General features: G+C 35.1%; 1 protein-coding gene across 20 annotated transcripts in view; it reads right to left on the reverse strand.

Moving 5' to 3' along the window:
* The window catches only part of DOCK9 (dedicator of cytokinesis 9), a 115,046-nt gene that overhangs the window by 4,019 nt on the left and 89,914 nt on the right, over positions 1 to 21,113 (reverse strand). For 13 of the 20 annotated variants that reach the window (XM_026853516.1, XM_026852588.1, XM_026853010.1 and 10 more), the window contains 15 exons: positions 17,507 to 17,644; positions 17,003 to 17,185; positions 16,248 to 16,361; positions 15,916 to 16,131; positions 14,217 to 14,274; positions 12,215 to 12,321; positions 7,013 to 7,135; positions 6,566 to 6,679; positions 6,313 to 6,318; positions 5,879 to 5,914; positions 4,931 to 5,077; positions 3,747 to 3,957; positions 2,011 to 2,201; positions 745 to 845; positions 385 to 523 (listed from right to left, as the gene is read on the reverse strand). In XM_026853516.1, coding sequence (XP_026709317.1) covers positions 385 to 523; positions 745 to 845; positions 2,011 to 2,201; positions 3,747 to 3,957; positions 4,931 to 5,077; positions 5,879 to 5,914; positions 6,313 to 6,318; positions 6,566 to 6,679; positions 7,013 to 7,135; positions 12,215 to 12,321; positions 14,217 to 14,274; positions 15,916 to 16,131; positions 16,248 to 16,361; positions 17,003 to 17,185; positions 17,507 to 17,644 — 1,884 coding nt within the window. The remainder of the gene's footprint in view (positions 1 to 384; positions 524 to 744; positions 846 to 2,010; positions 2,202 to 3,746; positions 3,958 to 4,930; positions 5,078 to 5,878; positions 5,915 to 6,312; positions 6,319 to 6,565; positions 6,680 to 7,012; positions 7,136 to 12,214; positions 12,322 to 14,216; positions 14,275 to 15,915; positions 16,132 to 16,247; positions 16,362 to 17,002; positions 17,186 to 17,506; positions 17,645 to 21,113) is intronic. The other 7 variants (XM_026853259.1, XM_026852762.1, XM_026853940.1 and 4 more) reach the window with 2 other exon arrangements.

Below are 21,113 nucleotides of genomic sequence, written 5' to 3' on the forward strand. Positions count from 1 at the left end.
TACATATGAAGTATAAGTGACATACAGATTCATGGCATTAAATTAGTTTTATCTTGACTGTAGTCTCCCTCTCCTACCAAAAAGACAGGCTGGAAGAGGAAGACTTAATTTTGAAGGTCAAGAAAAATGAGGAAGACTTAATTTTGAAGGTCAAGAAATCACCTGCAGAAAATTCACAAACAGAAGAAAAAAAAAGTTCCACAATTCTATGATATGCTTACACTCCACTTGGAAGAAAAAAATGAAAGGAAACAATCCGTTTGTGTAAAGCATTACACAAATGATGTGTGCTTAACATAATGCTTCACATTACAATTTTTCTAGTGGCTTCACATCACAGCTACATTCTTAATGTCATATGTATAATTTAATTTCAGCACATACTTGTTCATGCATTATTTCAGAAAGCTCTTTTGCCATTTCTCTGTAGTTGGCCTTCATTTCTTCTTGATATTCCAACTGATCTTCCTTTATAAGTCGTTCATTTACACCCAGAGCATGCCCACAAGCTTCAACAAATTGCCTGATTTGAATAATAAAAAAATATCTCAAACAGGAAAACAAAATCCAAAAAATTAATTCAAAATGCCAGCTTCAAGTATGTTTTCAAAGTAATCAGAATACTCTAAAAGTTTTTTAAAAAAACCTTATGTTATCATTCTTAAAAAAAAATGTCTGTCGTGTGTGTCGTCCCATCCCCATCCCCCCCCTCCAAAAAAAAAAAAGTGCCCAAAGAAACCATACCTAAAAACTTCTTTTAGTAGCTTTACTTTATTGTCTGGGTATCTTTTGGTGTTTGTGTCATCTAAGAAAGCTCTTGCATATGCCAATGGACCAGCATTAACCTAAAAAGAACAAGAATTACAAAGTAAAGTCAGTTCTCTGACATGTTGTCTTAGCAATAACAGGTACTATAGGTGTCTGACTTGTTTTTCTTAGAACATATTGATTTCAGAAAAGCTGGACTTAATGAAATAAGAAAACTGCTACAGTTGGAACATAAGAGGTCTATACAGCACCTGTCCTGGCACAAAGAAACCACTTCAATGATGTGGCAAAGTAACAACTGATACTGCCAATTTGTCACCTGTTTATGAAATTAGTGTGGGAAAATTAGAAAAATAAGCAGAGCAAACAGTAGTAGATTTAGCTTATCTATTGAAAACTTCCAAGCTGAAAATTCTGCAATAATTAGCAGAAATTTAATTGTGTTATGGCAGCTACATGAAAAGTGGATTCAGTGATTTCTGACTCATTCTTTTACACTAATAGTAAGAGACCCAATGCTAGCTTGACCACTTGCTGATTCTGGAACCTTGGTTTGTTGGTTTGGTTTGTTTTTTTTTCTCTTTTCTCTTCAACACGACAAAAGTTCATTTCAGATGACCGTGTAAACTGTTCCTTTAATTTGAACCAATTAGAAGTAACAGAATAACACTTTTGTCATTGCATTCTTCAGACCCTTACCATATTGATTTGCACATGCTACAGCTGCTTTATGTACCCTATTCTGGTGAATCTGATGGTTTCTTTATACATTCAGTTCTTGCTTGCCTTAGGCAAAATGTAATGTTGCACAGTGAGATTTCCTACTATTTCCTCCTGTATTTTGGCACTCCATCAGGATCTTACCAAAATACAAAAGCAATAATGACCATGTTGAACTTACTGTGAACAGACCTACATCTTGGCAGAACACATTCGTCTCCATATAGGAATTCACTGTTTTATAGTAGTTTGAGCTTTACACCAAAATCTGGTGGGGCTCAGCCCACCTTAGATTCCAGAAATTAATCTTAATCCTTTCATGTAACTGTCCATGATCCATGTCTATATGAAATATTTTTATTGGTTTCCTATTCTGGAAATAACTGCAAACAGTGAGCATATTTCTTATTTAGAACATTCCTGAATGTACAAATAGACACTAATGATGAAATGCTACTTGTATAATTTTTCAGGGACAGAAGCAAGTGTCAAGAAGCTGAATGACAAAATCTATGGTCTTACCTGAACACTGACACTTCCTTGCAGCTTCAACTGCAATTTGATCATATCTACTTCAGCTGAAGAGCAAAGCTGCCGAAGTTCTGCAACTTTTTTACTCATTTCATCAATGGCTACTTCAATTGGGTTTAAATCAGTATGGTGCTGGTACATTACTGGAATGCGCTTTTTCACATATGGAAAACAATGTATAGCTATGGATGGAAATAAGTTTAATATAGTTAGAAAAAAGGGTTTGAATAAGGTGTATTTTGATACAATTTTATGCTAAAATGTCATTTTGATGTAGTTAGTTGCCCTATTTAATAACATACTATATAATTAGAAATACTACCAAATGTACAGGGAAACAAATTACTGAAGATGCAAATTTGCAGAACTTTACGTGTATTACAGCAAAAGATAGATCACTGTAATTACTGCTACTAATAATAACCAAGAAATAAAACACTGGAACCTAATTCATATGAGAATTGTGAAAAGAATTGCTTATCATCCACATATGTCAAAGAAGAGAAGAATCAAAAATAACAAAGCTGTATTTTCTATTTCCTCACAAGTATTAGCTATGGAAAGCTGCATTACAAAGTCATTTATTTAAGCTGTTTTTACCACTATATTAAGGCAGTGAAACAGAAGCTCACACTTAACAGAGACAAAACACAAAATAGTCTTTTTCTGAGAATGAAGAAAGTTAGATTCCAGGTTTGCAGCTTTTGAAACTTAAGGACACCCCCCCACACACCCCCCCAATTATTTGAGGATTATCCCTTGTACAAACCAATCTGAAAAACCTAGTTTTGGATAAAAATTAGGTGTTTTAGCTAATAGCTATAAAGGGCTTTAAGTGAAATGGAAAACCCCACACAGAACAGAATTAGACCATTTGAATTAATGCTTCCAGTCAAAGTGCAACTTGTTATTTCACAAATTCAAATTTACACATTATACAGAAACGTTGTCAAACACACCATAACTTTTAATTATCTCCCTTAAAAGTATAATAAAATGTTTTGTATCAGTGAACTGAATATCTTTAAAGTTTGAGCCTATGAGGAGATAGATGAGCACTCCCTTTCCCTTCTAAAGCTAACAAATGAGCAACTAAAGCTCAGCGATTAGACCAAAGTCATAATGGAACAGAGGCTGAAAAATCAAACCAGAACCTGCCCTTCAGGCTTTTTTAGTGCTTTTAGCCAAAAGAACCAATGTTGCATTTTACACATCCAAAGACTGAAGGAATGTTGAAAAATCCCATACCCAAATCAGCAAGCATAATACCACCATTCTTGTGTTTTATAGCAGACAGGTGAGCACAGGGAAGGGCAAAGGGAGAGATGCAGATATTCCACTATTAAAAAAGTCCAAAATGATTTAAAAGTGAAGAGTAGTTGCAACATAGTCAAATACGAGATTTTACTCATTTTACATTATTCTAATGTTCAGGGGTTAAGAAATCACACAGTGATATACATATTCTTAGATGGTCAGTTATAAGTGTTTGCATATCACATTTTTTGAGTATTATTTTCAAGTATGTACTAATTTTAAAAGATTGTTTTGTCTAACAGTATTCTGGTGTACTTTGCAATTCTTGTCACCTCCAACAGTCATGTGTGAAATCTTCTAAAGGATTGATTCTGGCAAAATACACAACAGAAAAAACTATTATCAAGAAGTATAAGAACCAAAATAAAAGAGCCATTTTCTTTTAAAGTAAGTTTCCATTCAATCAGTACCTGTCAAAATAGTCCGTCGCTTACACTGTTCTTCTACTCCTCCTTGTCTTTTACCAGCTTGAGTAAAAGGCATCTCAAACATAAAGCGACGAATGTTATGAGTCCTTTCAAAATCTGTTTTTCTTTCTTGTAACTCTTTTTCTTCGAAATATGGGATTACATGTGTAACTTGAATATATGCATATTTTGAATCTAAATCCTTAGGATTTACCTTAAATACATGACCAAAAAAATCAAATAACTACATTGTGAACAAAGTGGATTTAATTGTAATCACACAACTCTCAGAAATTAAATTTGGTCTCTTAACCTTTAAATTTTTAAAACCACAGGAAACTTTAACACTCTCACAGATCTTTTCTGCATTCAAATTCTAACTGTTAGGAAGGCAGCACAGCTAGATGCATTGCAAGATGCTGTGGGAGGTTTTTTTTGGGGGTGAGTTTATGTTAGTTTTTGTTTTTTGTGTTTAAAACAACCTGTACTGGTAATTGCTGCATGCAGAACTGCAAACAAAAACAATACAGTTATACCCATGATTAGCACTGAAAAGCATAGATATAGAAAGATGTTCTTCTCAGCATATGGGATAGCGTAGCCCTCCAGTTCACCAGTTTTGGAGCCTTCAATTACAATGAAAAGCATTTCCTAAGACAAATCTAGATTTAACCACGACTTTGTGTAAGCTTTTTTTTTTTTTTTTTTTCCTCTACAGTTTAAGCATTTATAAAATAGAACAGGCTCAGAGACTTAGGCAAAGGATAACAAGAACAACTGATACAGAAATAAAATGTTTACATATGGTACTTTTCTCAGAAGAGGGCTCTGTTTCTTACTTCAGAAGAAAGTTTGGACTCTGCTCTCAAGGTGCAGGAAGGGGAAAGACTTCCCAAGAATGTGCATGAAATGTCAAGAAATAGATCTAAATTTAACACAGAACATGATCATAATCTAAATTTGGAATAAGATACAGTTATTATTTGAGAGGTAACACTGTGGAAATTAAGCTTCCTAGTTGTTCTCAAGGTAAACTTAATAGGAGATATTTCTCTCATATCCTTCAACCAGTAGCTTTTAGACACATCTGTGCACCAAATGAGTAACAGACAGCAATCCTACAGTTTTTCAAATTGGATTAGTGGAAGTAATATATTAGAATTTTTTAGAGACAGTAAAGATCATACCTTGCCAGAATCCTGAATCATTTTGACATTTTCAGATCCAAATTTGTCAGAGTAGAGTTTTTGGAGCCTTTGGGAAATTTCTGAAAGAGGCGTTAGTTTAGGCTCTTTATAGATATATTCCTTTCCATCTTCATCCTCAAAGAATCCCTGTAAAAAATGAGGTTATCAAAATCTTGGGAAAACAACACATAGAGCAATGATTAAGATGAACATAATGTGTGTGGTTCAAAAGCAAATATAAACATTTAACATAAGAATTCAAGCAAACATAAACAAAGAGAAATTAAAATCTAAGTAAAAAACATTTCCTAAGAGAATTAAAAAAAAAAAGTAATTGTCTGCTACAGAATGAGTGAAAGATAATGGAAACACACAGTTAAAATTTTAAAGGTTTGCTGTAATTTTATGGCGTGCCAAGCCTTTGAAATAATTTTTCTTCACTTTTATTTAAAAAGTGAACTTTCAGTACTGTTTCACTTGCCAAAGCAGAGATCTTGTTGTCCAGCAGAACTACCTGATTCACAGGTGAGTATTTTGGCAATAGCTTACATAAAAATAGTCTGGAAAATTTCTTTATGTCGTAATAAAAAATTAATTCCAGAAAATGAAATATAATTTCTGTAATGATCTTAATGTTATGTTGTACTATATTGTCATATACTTCTTTATCCTTATTATATAAAGCATTTTCTTTCAAATCATAACTAAATGCAAAATAGAATACATGGAAAGTGAAACAGGTCATTGGTTTAAAACAAGCCATGTCTGAGTTCATGTTTGAAACCAGAAAATAAATATTTTTGTCATAAATGAAACAGACAAAATAGAAAAGCACAACATATCATGTATAAACACAGGCTAGATTGACAAAAATACCCACATCAAACTAAGGTGAAATGCAGTAGTTTTTACTGCATTGCTTTCTTTATAAGCGGTTACTGTAATTACCTCAACATCTGTTTCACTGTCTGTAAACTGGTATTGCTATAAAGTTGTAAAAGACAACAGAATACATGTAAAGTTATACTGCTCAGAGTATTTTACAATTCTCCATGCTCAGCTGAACAATTAGCAACTAGCCTATGCATGTAGAAAGTGTATTACTCGATATTGCGTGATTCCATACTGATACATATGCATTCTAGACATATATTAAGAGGATGTGAAGCTGTCCAATACACAGCCAGAACTTTTGTTCAAAGCATGCAATACTGATGCATAGAAAAGAGTGATTTGTTCTCTTAATGGAACTTGATGTTATTTTTTGAATTGCAGTGGCTATTAATGCATACCAATCTAAGAAGCAGCCTTGCAAACGACACTGTAGCACTACAGACATTAAGTCAATACATTGCTAAGAACTGACATTATAGAAAACTTACCGCTGCCTTAAGGTAGTAAATAAAAGAAGAAAAAGAAAAAAAAAAAAGGCAAAAATTTACTGAGGAAAATAAGGAAGAATTGTTTTGAAATGGATAAATTATTGATGGTTTTTAATTACTTCTTATAGACCACATTTCTTGTGCTTTTTATGTCATGGTATCAATACAGATGATGAAATAGTATACTTTCTAAAATAAATTCAGGTTTTTTTTACTGCATAGGGCAGACAAACAAAAGTTAAAAAATACTCACCTGTCCAAAGAATGCTACCCTGAAATAAGTTCCCAGCAGTCTCTTGCCTGTGTGCATAACTTCTGTTACTTTACTGTATGCTCGATGAAGAGTGTCATATAAATGAGCAAGCCTCTAAAAATAAGAGAAAACAAATCATGGCATAAAAGAATAATGTAGAACCTTCCCATCTTAAAAGAACAATGAACAATGTCCTTGTTAATAATGAAAACCACTGTTTTATTGAACAGTAGTAATAGGTTTAGCACTTGCATCAGAATGACAATATGCAAGATTTTTAATTATATATATTTAAATAAAACAATTTTTTAATTATTTAAAACAAGAATTTCAACACATTGATATCACAGCTACAGTTTCAATGCTCTTGTTCTGTGTCATGCAGTTAGACTAGAAAAATTAGGATTTTTTTCCTTGCTCAAATTTACTTATGATGAATTTAATTACCTCAAAATCTCTCCGTTTTTCATAAATGGGAATTATAAGTTTATATATGTCAGCAATGAGCTCATAGCGTTCTGCCTTCCACAGTCCATCAGCACACTGCTCCAACAATTCCATCAGCACATCCTAGATTTAGATACACATTTGAAAAAGTAAAACCAATTCAGTACTCATGAAAAGCATGGCAAGTAATTATACCAGAGTTCTTCCCCGTGAAAAAGGAGATCTTGCCTCAAAAAAAAATTATCTACACATATTAATTGCTAAAAGGAAACAAACCCCAGAATGGGAGGACTGTACACGGGTAGTCTTTGTGTTCACCATGAACAGCATTTTTCTTTTAGATACTCCTGATCTCTTAAGTCTACAAGTGATCCCTGTGTGAGGAACCAAACTTGCCTTACCTTGTAACATGCTTTTTCAAAGTGTTGTTTCCTTGGGTTTTTTTTGGTTTTGCACAAAGAACATGATTTTAAAGAGGCAGCTACATAAACACTTGTCTGTAATGATTCTGAAGGAAACTATCAAATACATTACATCAACAATGAAACAAAAGGATACAATACCAAAATTGTACTGAGAAGTAATTATCAAGGTACAAGAGTTGCATCTGCTATACTTGGTCCAGAATGAAAAGACATATAACAACCATTAGAGAAGCTGAGAAATCCTGAAGGGTCAAAACAGAATCACAAGCAAGAAATCACTTTGGCTTTGATCCTAATACTCTGGTAGAAAAAAAATACAGTTATTTAACATTAAATAAGAAATATGCTTACCTGTACATTAAAACAGAAACATGCATTTTGCATCAGAGCAGTCACATCATAATTATGAAGTCCATTTCTTCAGTTTGTGATAATACTTTATTTTCCACAGATTTCATTTCTACTTCAATAAGCGTAACAAAACTAAGGTAACATTATTACTTTACTCTATTTTTCATAAATTCAAAATTACCAGGCTAACTCCATTAACTAAATTATAACAAACAATGTTACAGATATTATGGAACAGCTTATAGTTCCTGTAATGAAGCTGTCCTATACTTGGTCACGACTTGTGAATGACAGGACCACTGTGAAGAAGCCCATTCCCATCCACATACCCTAACACATCTCAGTCATCTTCAAACATGTCTGGAGCTCCAAGAACCTCCACAAGAATCCAAGACTGAAACTCAGAGGTATAAGATGACATGACATTTCTACCTATTGAGATGTTCTGGTATCATTCTTGCATTGTAGTAGTGAAGTCAGAAGCTAGAAACAACTCCTTTTAACCTTAGATTTCCCACCGTTTAACCAGTGGTACTCCATTCCCTTCTTCCCTTTGGTAGAAGACTGAGACAGCATAAAGACATCACTAAGAAATCCAACTTTAATACTGAGAGCAAAAGACGACTGAAAAATACTACCCTTATCAGTTCTGTAACTGTCCCTAAAATATCTCCCCCTTTCACCCACTCATTATGAGGCTGGATAGGCCCAATATCTCCATCCTCAGCAACCAGGTGGTGAGAACTGAAAGGCTGGTGTTATTGATGGACCACACGGGCTGTCCACCACCACTGTTTTATGACAAGAATCTTAACTCAGACACCAGAGGTCATCTAAATGCAGCAAAGTAGTAAAATTTTGTTTGCACATAGGGAAAAGAAAAAAAGAAAAAAAAAAAAAAAAGGAAAAGTTAAAAGCTCCATGTGGGAGAGCTGACAGGAGGGAGGAAAACACACATTTCTGAGCCATCTGCCTCAGTGCTTATCCATCCTCATGGGAAGAGTTTTTTTCCATAGATCTTTCCATATATCAAGGAGACCAAGAGTTGTCCTTGTAACCTATGAGAATGGCCTATTACTCTTTCACTGTGCACCTCTTAGAAGAGTGGTTCTTCCCCTAACCACCTTAATATGTGGACTTCTTCCAGTTTCTTGGTATCTCATTGACTTAGGTGGGGGCAGCACTATGCATAACATTACTGATGGGGTAACACAAATGCCAAACAGGAGGAGGAAAAAACATTCCTTCATTTGGCTCTGTGCTCTTTCTAATACAATCCAGCATGCAGCTGGCCTTTGTTGCTACAAGGCATTCAACCTCTTGTCCACCAGAACACCCAGGTCCTTCTGGAGAGCTGCTGCCCACAGCTAGTCCCATCCTGAGACACTGGGTGATTTTTTTCACAGATGCAAGGGGCTTTGCACTTGTCTTTGTAGAACTTTGAGAGGCTTCTGTGCTCCTTTTGTTTGAGGTCCCCTCTAAATGGCAGCCTTGCCCCCCAGCATATCAGTCACTCCTCCTCCATTTAGTTTCATCCACAAACTTTATGATACACTGTATCCCATTACTTAGATTGCTAATGAAGATGTTAAACAATACCAGCCTGAGTATTCCTGAAGAATACTAGCCTTCACTACCATACTTTAAGTATCTTGTATGTTTGGGTAAATACCTAGTTCTGGTTTTCATAAAGTGCTTTAATATACTGAATTACACTGTATGTTGATCACTTACAAGAGCTATAACACCATCTGAGCTGTGAAGCGCTTACATTTACCAATCTGTAAATTTGAATAATTCCTTGTCGTAGCTAACAAGAGACCAGGAAAAAAAATAGCAAGGTAGAGACTGAGCTAATATCTGTGTTGGAGCTGTATTCTAGCAGATTTTATTTTGGAAAAAAACAACAAATCTGAATGAATTTGTTTCCAATTTTAATCTGCATGGAATCTGGCACCTGCCACAGGCCTGTTAGCCATGGCTCAGATCTCTCACAGATGGGCTGTTTAGAGAAAATCTAACATGGAAAGGATATCAGATTCCAGCCTTTTGCCTTCTAAATTTTGACACCCAAAAAATTTTAGTTCTGCAGGGAGAATTTGACTTGTGCTGATGAATAAGTTGATTGGGTAAACAACTGCTTTAATGAAATACACGCAATAACATCGTTACAAAAAAGACAATTCAAAATTTTGTTTTTTTTCAACTAATTTAAGAAATGAGTCAGGGTAACCCTGTCCTGGAAGGGAACTCTTAAAATAAGAATTGAGAATTTTAAAATTTTCATTTTAAAAATGAGAAACTACATGGATTCTTAGGACAAATTTCACTTAATTGGGAAAACTATGTAAAGAGGAGAATATAAAAGATGTTTTGCCCTTTTTAGAAACATGGAGGGATCTCCCTAACCCCCCTGTATTTGTAATTACTCTTTTGGAAGTTTAACTCTGAAGTAACTAGCATTCAGGGAAATCTCAAGTTTTAAGAAAAAGATTCCACGTGAATTTTTGAAGGTGTCATGGTTTAAACATGGCTGGCAGCCAAACACCACACAGTCGCTCACTTACCCTCTCCTGCCTGGGGAATTGGGGAGTAAATTGGAAGGGTAAAGGAAGACTCATAGCTGATGTATCTGGCACTGTCCATGCTCACAGTCTTCTGTAAGAAGAATTCCCATCAGAGCATCATTTTGCTCAGTAGTAATAGAGTACATCTTGTAAGAGATGCTTCTACTTTCTGACATCTGTACTCAACTGATCGGTTATAGGATTTTTTTTCTTAGACAAATATAGTTTTGCTTACACAAGAACATATTGAAAGAACACTCCATATATGAATATGTTCCTGTTCTTAAAGCAGCTAGACTACCTATTTTGAAGTACATCTGTAAAATACTGGTCAATTAATTTATCCATGATTTTTAGTCTATCCAAAAAATACTTCTTTCCTATTATTATTATTCTTCTTGAGGTGAAGTATAAGAACTCATCTGAAAAATAACAACTTTTTTCAATATTTAGATCAGCTAGACTTCTACATGGTTAAGTTTAAAAAGGGTTGCATGCAGAGAAAAATTAAATTTGGCAAGGTTTGATCCCTTTGCAAGCTCCACAGACTTATAATTTCACTCTTGGCTTACTTTCTTTCCATGAAAATACTGAGAGATTAAAATAAATTTGGGCAAGGGTTCAATGACCCAGAAAAAACAATTTATTCTTTTTGTAGAGAGTGACTAATCAGAAAAAGAATAAAGATATTCCAATTAATAATATACAAAAGAATTTAGTTCTGACAAATGGTTTGTAGACACTGACAAGTGTTTCCAACAAGTTTCCGTCAATAGCAGTCACCAGAACTCCAACTCTTGGCTCACTTAGAGCCACTTACAGTTTACTTTAAGTAACATGCTAAAGTCCGTGCTGCATCAGCAGAATCCTGTGCTTCAGAGTATAGAACATAATTAAAAAAAAAATCCAACAAAACAAAACAAAGATATCTGCTACTGGATGTCCTTGGAAATGAAAAGCACTGTATTTTTCATTTCAAGTAATTTCAACTCCCACCTTCCCAGAAAAACACAAGTCAAAAATTTTTGTCTTAAAACTGTAGAGCAAAGCAGTACCGGAATTTGGGATTGAAAGACATGTACCCTATCTCTAAACCTAGGCTTAAATCATTAAATCTTCCATCTATTCCTCCTAAATCTGTTAGTACTGACTCAGTTTGCACAGTCAAATAATTTTGTCATACACTTTTAGTGTACACAAACTAAAGCACAAAAGAAAAATATTTTTTGCTCTACAATTATGCTCACATACCAGGGATTTTTCCAACACAGCTACTGCAAGTATGGTCTGTCCCTCCCTTTCCCACTTACCCTGGCAAATACATAGTGTAGATGTAGCTATTTGTAAGCAAGATTATTCACTCTCTTTTCATATGGGCTTCTCAACAGTAAAATTTACCGTACAGGCAGCACAGATGGATCAGCAAAGACACAAACAGTGAAACTTAATAAAATAAACAAAAAAATTGATGCAAATCTGGTGACAATAAAACCACTTTAATTGTTATGGCATATTTGCTTAGAGAAACTCTAATAAACCAGCAAAAAAGAGTGAGCATATTTTCACAACTGCTGCTATAGCAACAATCTAAATTAAAGTTAGTTTTTAAAAAAAAAACAGATCTTGTAAATCTAATAAGCCCCACTAGTCTTCGTCCTATCAATTAATTTAAAAGCCCATTTGGTTTATTTTTATTCCAATAGTAGAAATTTTTATTCCAGTTTTAGGATAAGAATAGCAGCTAAGAAAACAATGGTAATATATATCACAGTAGTTGGCCTCAGAATTGAAACACAGAATGTGAAAAACCAACCAGCACTTCAGTGTGCATCAATTCTAATACTGTTATGGTTACTTACTTCATTGAAGTGAACATCTTGCATTCCAACATCTTCCATCATTGAAGCCTCTTCATCTATATTAGGTGTGATTACTCTGAAAGCAGTACAACCTTGCCTAAACATCCCTATCATTGAAAAAGAAAAATAGAAAAATTTACCTTTCTCCACCAGGATAATATTAGGCCATTTTGTGATGCTGGATAAGGCAGAAGGCATATTTAAATATACTTACCAGCAAATTAATAAAGACAAAAAAAAAAAATCCAGCCTCCTACTGCATCATTAAAAAAAATACTAGAGCTCGTATTACTGTTTAAGAATAAATAGGTTTTAAAAAAACACAGATGTTAATATATGGACTCCTACCTAGCAAAATAAGTAGTGTCTGAATCTTCCCATTTTATCTTAAACCTATGTCTAATCTACCCCATATTATGTCTAAGGTAATCAAGGTAACTTTTACAGTATTTAATTAAGCTGTCATGCTGGAACCATGTACACAAACAGGCCCTGACATATCAGCTTCCCTAGACTGAACAATACAAATGGACTTACATCAACTGAACAAAATAATCAGAGGGATGGCAATAGAGATTATTCAGGTGTAGACACAGTCAGTCTACAAGCAAGAAAAAGACCCCAGCAATCTAACTGCCTTTACAAAAAAAAAAAATCTTTAGCAAAAATGAAGTTTAGAACATTCTAACATGAAATCTACTTCTTTTACCATTCTTTTTAGCTCTTTTTTTTATTATATCAGATTGCTGAACTAAGAATTCTACTCTGATTATATCAGATTGCTAAACTAAGCTGATTGCTGATATTTATTATATCAGATTGCTGAACTAAGAATTCTATTCTGAACTAACAATAACTATTAACTACAGCCTCAAAAACAATCAGTAAATACTACAGAAGCACAAGGACTTGCACATATTTATTTCACAGTGCCTTCCTGCAATCTTGTTTCTGCTCACATGGGAGTCTGACCACGACAGGTTTTATTGAGTGATTGCTTCAAATGCATGGTTTTGTTTTGCTCCTGGAAATATCACAGTTAAAAGCTTGACCCTCAGCATTACTGATAGAAAATAAATTACTTGACAGCAGACAAAAATAGTCACTCAAGGGAATTGCAAATTAATACAGATTATCACTAGTTATCAGTTAGACATTATCAGGCTTGCAAGAGGATGTGGTAACTTTGACAAGCAACTTAGTTTCAGATTTGGTCTCAGAGAAGTTTTTGAAATCATTGGGGCGGGGGGGTTAGCCTACACACAACACAATGACTGGCAAGAAGCACAAAAGGAAGAGAGAAAGGGCATCTTTTAGATCCATGACTTTGTTTCACTTTGAACTGTCATACAAAGACAAAGCTAAAAAACTGCAAACATGAATTTGCCTACAAAAACAAAACACTAGCTCAGTATCATAATCATTCTTAAGAGATTTTTGAAATTTTCTTCTAGAGATCTATTTCTTAATCAAAGCCATATAATCTTCTCTTTTCTCTAATCCCTGAGAACTCCTCTGATCCTATAGGGTAGAAAACTATCTTTCATCCATCTCAAGGGAGTAAACAGCTGCTAGCACAGAACACCAAGAAAGGTGAAGCATTCTGAGCACTATTATCACTGAGTCATCATCTGAAAATCTGTAGGAGTTTGACTTCTCTGGCAATGTCAATTTTCCCTATATGCAGTGAGAGACTACTTATTGAACAAGAATATTCACTAGATAATTTTGCTTTAGAAAGGGTATCACTTCAGCTATTAGCAGCTCTTGTATAGATTTAAAATTTTTTACTTTCCTAAAAATTTTACTTTACCTTCATCTGAAATGCTGCCCCTTAGATGTGCAAAGTAAGTCTTAAATATGCACGTATGTTATCTGATTAGGTCAGAATTTTTTCCTTGGTGGATACTGAAATGCCTACAGCTTCCTCAGGGAAACTACCGCTTTTCCTAAACTATAATGAAATATCTATGAACATTAAAGTAAGATTTAAAAATCATACCTTTTCGTGTGAGATATTCCGCAACCAGTGCTGCTACGTGGACATAGCACATCGCTGCCTAAAATAGAAATAGTAACAATCTTAGAAATTACAATTATAATGGAACTACTGAAAAGAAGGTATATAGAAAGAGCCCAAGCCTGAGATCATTTATTTGATTTTGCTTTTTGCTGCTTTGCAGGACACGTCCTATGACTGGTGTAAGAATTCTCCATGTCATTTATGCAAAACATTAACTGTTCAAGAACACTCCTTTTTTCACCAGAGCACTGAGCAGCATGTACAGCAGTACACAACCTGAGAGTGACCATAGATCACAGCCTACAAGGTAAGAATGCCATGCTATAATAAAAACAGGCAAATCTCTTTTGGGGATGTATTTTATGTGTTATGTGAAACAGAAGAGCTATTAATTATTCTACTCAAAATTTGAAAAGTGGTGATTTTGAAAGAAGAAAAAAAAAAAAAGAGGAGAGATCTGACCTATGAATGGAATTTGAAGGAATTTGATTGGTGTAGTCTGGAAAAACAAAGAAAAAGGAGAAAAAGAAGTAGTCTTCAAATATTCGAGATGTTTTATAAAATTGACACTGATCACTTTTCTCCACAGAGAGAACCAATAAAGAAAGATTCAAGATTCTGCTTTCACTAAAAAGGTTTAGGCTTAATAAAGAGTTATTCTAGTTCTCAATTGAACAGTTTACATATGGAGGCTGCAGAATCTCAAACACTGGAGATGAAGGAAAAAGGTAAGTATGTCAAGAAATCCTCTCTAATTCATACTCTGTATGGTGCTGGGCTTGGTGATCTAGAGGTGCTCATCTAGTCATACAGTCAAAAATTCTAAGTTTTTAATTAACAAATTAAAACAAGGCTGGAAAAGGACTAAAAGAGTTTGTCTTCTGAGAGAGCTTGAAGTTGCTTCCTTCAAAATACATGCTAATAACAGAGTATTATATGTGCCTTCTGGGTTGCTACCATATAGAAGAAAAGAATTATAGTACTAAGACGTAAGAAATATAGCAGCTACTATTTCTTGGAGATATTTACTTGCCTACATGATGCTAAGTTTAACAGGCATGTTTATGAAATTCAATGATGTTATGGAATGTGTTTTACTTTCAGATGGAAGAAACTTCCAGACAGAGATAAAATTCATTCTGTATGCTGATAAAATACTTCCATCAAGACACATAAAAATCCCCACTCCCAACTCTCCTTTTTGCTAGAATTAAGTATTTTAACAGCACAGTGAAATCAGATCGCTTTCTTTTTTCAAATGAAAAAAAATTGTAATTTGTCAATTTTAAGAACATCAGGAGGTTTTTTAGCAAGCAGTTTGGAATAGAATCAAAATCATTTTCTAAAAGCAAGTGGAGAGGAATTTATGGAGTGGCTTTAAGTATTTTATCAACTGATAACAAAAATATTTTTCACTAGAGGTCTGTGTCTTCCATGGTTTGCATTGAGCATTCCTGTCCTAGTGGCATGTCAGCTTCCGTAGTTAAACACATACCTTACATTAGTAATTAGACAAAATTACTTATTAGTAGGACAAAAACTTATCCGCCACAAACTAATCTATTAAAAATGCTTATTATATTACACACTAACAACTACATATAGTAGATTCCATTTCAAGAAAGATAAGCTTAAGCTTATTATGAAGCTAAAACTAGTTTGATTTTTTTTCTTTTACCTCTGAAAGATCTCCATTTTTAACATGGATCCTTGCCATGCTGTCTAACCACGTCTTCCTTAGTTCAGGTGTACTAGCATAAGACTTTGCCAAACTGTACTGGAGGTCTACAAGCATTTCTGGATCATTTTCATGCTCCTTCATCTGAGCTGTAGCCATCAGTACTGTACGGATCCGTTTTGTTAAATCCTTAACGTCAGAAGGGAATGTAGTGTGCTAAAACACGGAAGAGTTAGATTAACTACTGTCTATTCTTTGTATAATTGCAAAAGATGCTATGAAAGAGTTTTCAAGCATTCTTCTACAGTACAGAAAGAAGAATAAAAACAGACCTTTATATTTCTGTCATTATTGGCACAATTATTGATGATGGAAAGAGACTGCTGAAATCTAGTTCCTCCAATTCCAACAACATCAGCAATTAACTGGCTTACTGAAATAATAACCTAGAAACAAATGTTTTGTTAGTGCATATTTCATGAAAAACCCTTGAGATGTACCTATGAATCAATTAAAGGAAATTTTGTTCTTTTTAACTGAAAGATTATTCCCCTAAGTAAAATTAAATCTGATTTTTTTTTCCGAAGTTACTTGTACAATAATATAAGCAAAAAACCCCAAGCTTATGTAAATTTAATGCTCATGCATCCTCTGCTCTAAAGACTGACTGCTTGGTAAACTAGCCCCAGGTCATATAAGTAGTAAACTATGTTCCTGGCTTTGTCAGAATACACAATTTTCTATGTATTCGTTTTACTTTAGACTTTCACGTTCTTGTTGCTACATACTTTTCTCATTCAGATGCAACACGGTATGCTGTTTAACAACCAAAATAACATCTACAAAACAGAACATTTGCTACTGACAAATAAAAATTATTTCTTATGAAACACATCCAATTGTTTCTAAGTATTTTCTTGTATTGAACATACTTTTTTGCCATCTTCCTACTCTTAGTATAGTACCAGCCTTGCTTGAACCCAAAATAATTTTTTTTAATGTCTTCATCTGACAGGGCTTTGTACAAGTAGGCAACCATGCATCTACCAATACAATATTTAAAAAACAAAAAGTAAAGTATACTAACTTGCAGATGTGTCCTAACAAAAGACTTCTTCCCTGTGTAATCAAAATTATTTCTCATTAAGAAGTACAGTAACTGTGAAGCTTCAGTACGAATTGAACTCAGTTTGGAATTACAATACTTCAGAATTTCATAGCACAGTGCAGAACACATATCAGCTCTACCTTCATAAAATGTAGAAGGAAACTGGGGAAAAAGTAGAAGAAGAAGAAGAAAAAAAGTGTTATTCATTAAAACTAGCTTCAGTTCTTGATAAAATAAGCATGTCAAGAAAAATACAATACATTAATATTCAAACCTGTGAAAAAAATAAGATAGTTGTAGCAGTTCATGACAAAACGATTTTTACAGCAATTCAAAGGACAAATATTCCACACTGTTGGGATCAGATCAGTCCTTTTTCATCAATTTTAGTTTGCGATTTTAGCTCTTAAATTTTTACATAGTACATCGTTAACTAAAGAATTGGATAAGTACTTGAAGATTAATTATTTTTAAACTTTTTACCTTAAAAATAAGTGCCCTTAAAGCAATGAAGACATTTTTCAATGCTGTTTCAGACTGATTCTTCTGAAGGAAGCAGAGGTACACATCAAATACTTTCTTCATCAGTGGATTATGTCCGTGATCAGTCAATAGTTGATTCTTTAAATTGATAGTAAGAATTTAGGTGTTTTGTACAGTGATACATAATATTCTAAGAACATACACAAATCACCCAAAAGCAGGAATTAAAAAGAAAATAATCTGCATAGTATTACCAAGATGTTTAATAATACAAACATATCTGAATTTTAATTAGATATTTCTAACACTTCATTAATCTTACTTATAAAGAAAGTGTTGGCTTCTGAGTAGACTTACAGAACACAATTATTTTTAATAGCTGTTAAATCAAATCAATTACTATTAACAGTTTTTTGAGAAGCACACTCAAAGTATGAACACCCTTCATTTGCACTAGTTTTAGCAGCTCTGACAGTGGAATTTTCTCATAGCAGTACCTCCTACTACAGTGCTCTCAAGAAAACTTCCCACAAACCAAACCCCCACCCACTCACCATCTTTCATTACTGTCCTAGAACTGAAACTGTAAGAGCTCTTAAGGACAAAGATATTAGTTACTTCTCAGAGTTTTACCTGCATCTATATTCCAAAGCTCATTCTGAGGCATGCAATACACTTGATTGCTGTATTATCATCAGCTGCCTTCCATCCAACCTTTTTTTTTTTTTTTTTTTTTTTTTTTTTTTTTTTTCTACTTTTAACAGTCCACATTCATATTGCTTCTGTTTTGCTCTGAGGCCCTGTTTTCTCCCTTTGTCCACTAAGCCTATGCACTAGGTTCCTATGGGACTCTAGGATGGAACGTCAGTCCTCTTACAAAACACCAGAACAGATTAATCAATTCAGGAACTGCTCAGTTCAGTCCAGGAAGTCCAGAACTGAGAGGACAATGCTAAGTATTGCTCTTTCTGACTCCACTGGCCCTCTGACACAATACTACTTCGTCTTGCACCTGCTACAACTCCCCTCAGCACAGTCCACTCTTGTCATTACTATATACAAGGCATCCAAACAGTATGTTGAAAGGCGGCTCCATTACTATCTCAAGTAAATTTTAAGGTAACATTAACTCAAAGAATCTAGTTTAACAAATTTTTTATAAAGACTTTTGAGGCCCATTACAGACCTGGGCCCTTGTAGCATGATTTAAGCTCTCTCAAACATGGAAGGAGATGTCTAATTGCAGATGTCTCTTGCTATTCATAGAGATGCAGAAGAAATTCTTCAGCACAGCCCTAGGCATTTCAGGTGTTTAACATTTCATAATGTTAGAAAATTGAAGGAGACATTTCTCCATTAAAAGCCATTCTGATAATGTGACTTGCAGACCAGAAGAACTCAGTGTGATTTCAAGCTTTGTGGATGCATAGATACAAATGCTTGCAGGAGACCAAATAACTCCAAATGCCATGCAGTGAAGCCACAGGCAGGTCATTTTAGAGGAAGCTTAACATAAATGGTTGCATATGTATCAGTAAGCCTATTTGGTCATAGAAAAAAGTTTTATCTCTTGAAGGAATATACAGATCTCTGTAGATGAACCCAAACACCTAATTCAATTCTAAAAGATGGTAAGGCTTACTACTTCCAGATTTATAGCAAAATAAGGAAACATTGTCTTACAAACCCCTATCCTCATGAGGAAATTTGATCTACTGTCCTTTCTTCAGATGTCTCAACATTAGCGGTAGGTAGTTCACTAAAACCACCTAGAATTAGTAGGAATTCACACAGGATGAGTTAAATTCTACCAAAAAGCAGACATAACTTGTGATTTCCCTGCTGTAATAGATAACAGAGATCTGGATCCCCACTAGTGAAAGACAATCTTGAGGAGAAAAAGCTGTCTGGCCTTCTATATAATATACTAATTATTCCCAAAAGAAGCAGATTGGTATTACTAATCTAGTGGCCTTCTATGATGGAGTGACTGCATCAGTGGACAGGGCAAGAGTTATAGATGTCGTCTACCTGAGCTTCTGTAAGGCCTTCAATATGGTTCCCCACAACATTCTTGCCACTGAATTAGAAACATATGTGTTTGATGGATGGACTGTTAGAAGGATAAGGAACTGGCTGGATGGCTGCATCCAATGGCTCAACGTCCAAGTGGCAATCAGTAATGAGTGGTGTCCCTCAAGGGTCTGTACTGGGACCAGTACTATTTAATATATTCATCAATGACATAAGACAGTGGGATCGAGTGCACCCTCAGCAAGTTTATAGACAATACCAAGCTGACTGGTGCAGCTGATTTGCTAGAGGCTTCCCTGTAGCATGCCAACCAGAGACATCTTGACAGGCTTGACAAGTGAGCCTGTGTGAACCTCATGAAGTTCATCAAGGCCAAGTGCAAGGTCCTGCATATGGATTGGAAATCTCCAGTATCAATACAGACTGAGGGATGAACGGATTGAGACCAGCCCTGGGGAGAAGGACTTGAGGTTACCGGTGGATGAAAAATCAGACATGAGCCAGCAACATGTGCTTGCAGACCAGAAAGCCAATGGTATTCTGAACCGCCTAATAAGCAGCATGACCACCAGGTCAAGGGAAGTGATTCTCCTCTTTTCTGCCCTCATGAGACCCCACATGGTATACTGTGTCCAGATCTGTGGCCTCCAGCATAAGACAGACATGGACATGTTAGCACAGGTCCACAGGAGAGCTATGAAAATGGCCAGAGGGCTGGAGCACCTCTCCTATGAAGAAAGACTGAGAGAATTGGGGCTGTTCAGCCTCGAGAAGAAAATGCTCTGGGGAGACATTATAGTGGTCTTTCAATATATAAAGGGTGCTTACACAAAAGATGAAGAGAGACTTTTTACCACGACCTGTAGTGACAGGACAAGGGGCAACAGTTTTAAACTGAGATGGTAGGTTCAGACTGGACATAAGGAGGAATGTTTTTTTACAGTGAGGGTGGTGAGACACGGGAACAGGTTGTGCAGGGAAGTTGTGGATTCCCCTCCCTGGAATCCCCTTCCCCATCATTGGTATTTTTCAAGGCCAGGTTGGATGGGGCTTTGAGCAACCTGGTCTAGTGAAAGATGTCCCTGCCCATGGCAGGGGGGTTGGACTAGATTATCTTTCAAGGTCCCTTCCAGCTCAGACCATCCAGGAATTCTATGATTTTATGTATTTCAGTGCAGCTGACTGAATAGAAGCTCCTGACTCTCCTACCTGTTTTTTTTCTGGATCTTGTATTCTGGTATACTCTCACCTACTTTCTCAACATACTACATACAGATAACCTTGAAGGACTGTCATTCCAAGCGTGATAGGCAGCTGGTAACTAAAAGATTAGTGTTCATTCTTCTTTAAATCTTTAAAACTAGGTATCTTTGTTTTCAATTCCACCATGAAGCCTGTGGACAGAACTGGTTCTAAACTCTAATTAAATTACTAATAAAAGGAATCTCATTATGAATTAGCTCATGTTTTCATAACCAGATTAAAGATAAGACACTTAATTTGAATCTTCAAGCAAGGATCTGGATACACTGCTCTCATTAGGGAAGAAAAAAGCTAGAGATATCATCTCTCC

Source organism: Athene cunicularia, assembly GCF_003259725.1.
Source record: "Athene cunicularia isolate RWA chromosome 1 unlocalized genomic scaffold, athCun1 chr1_part1, whole genome shotgun sequence".
NCBI classification, from domain to species: domain Eukaryota; kingdom Metazoa; phylum Chordata; class Aves; order Strigiformes; family Strigidae; genus Athene; species Athene cunicularia.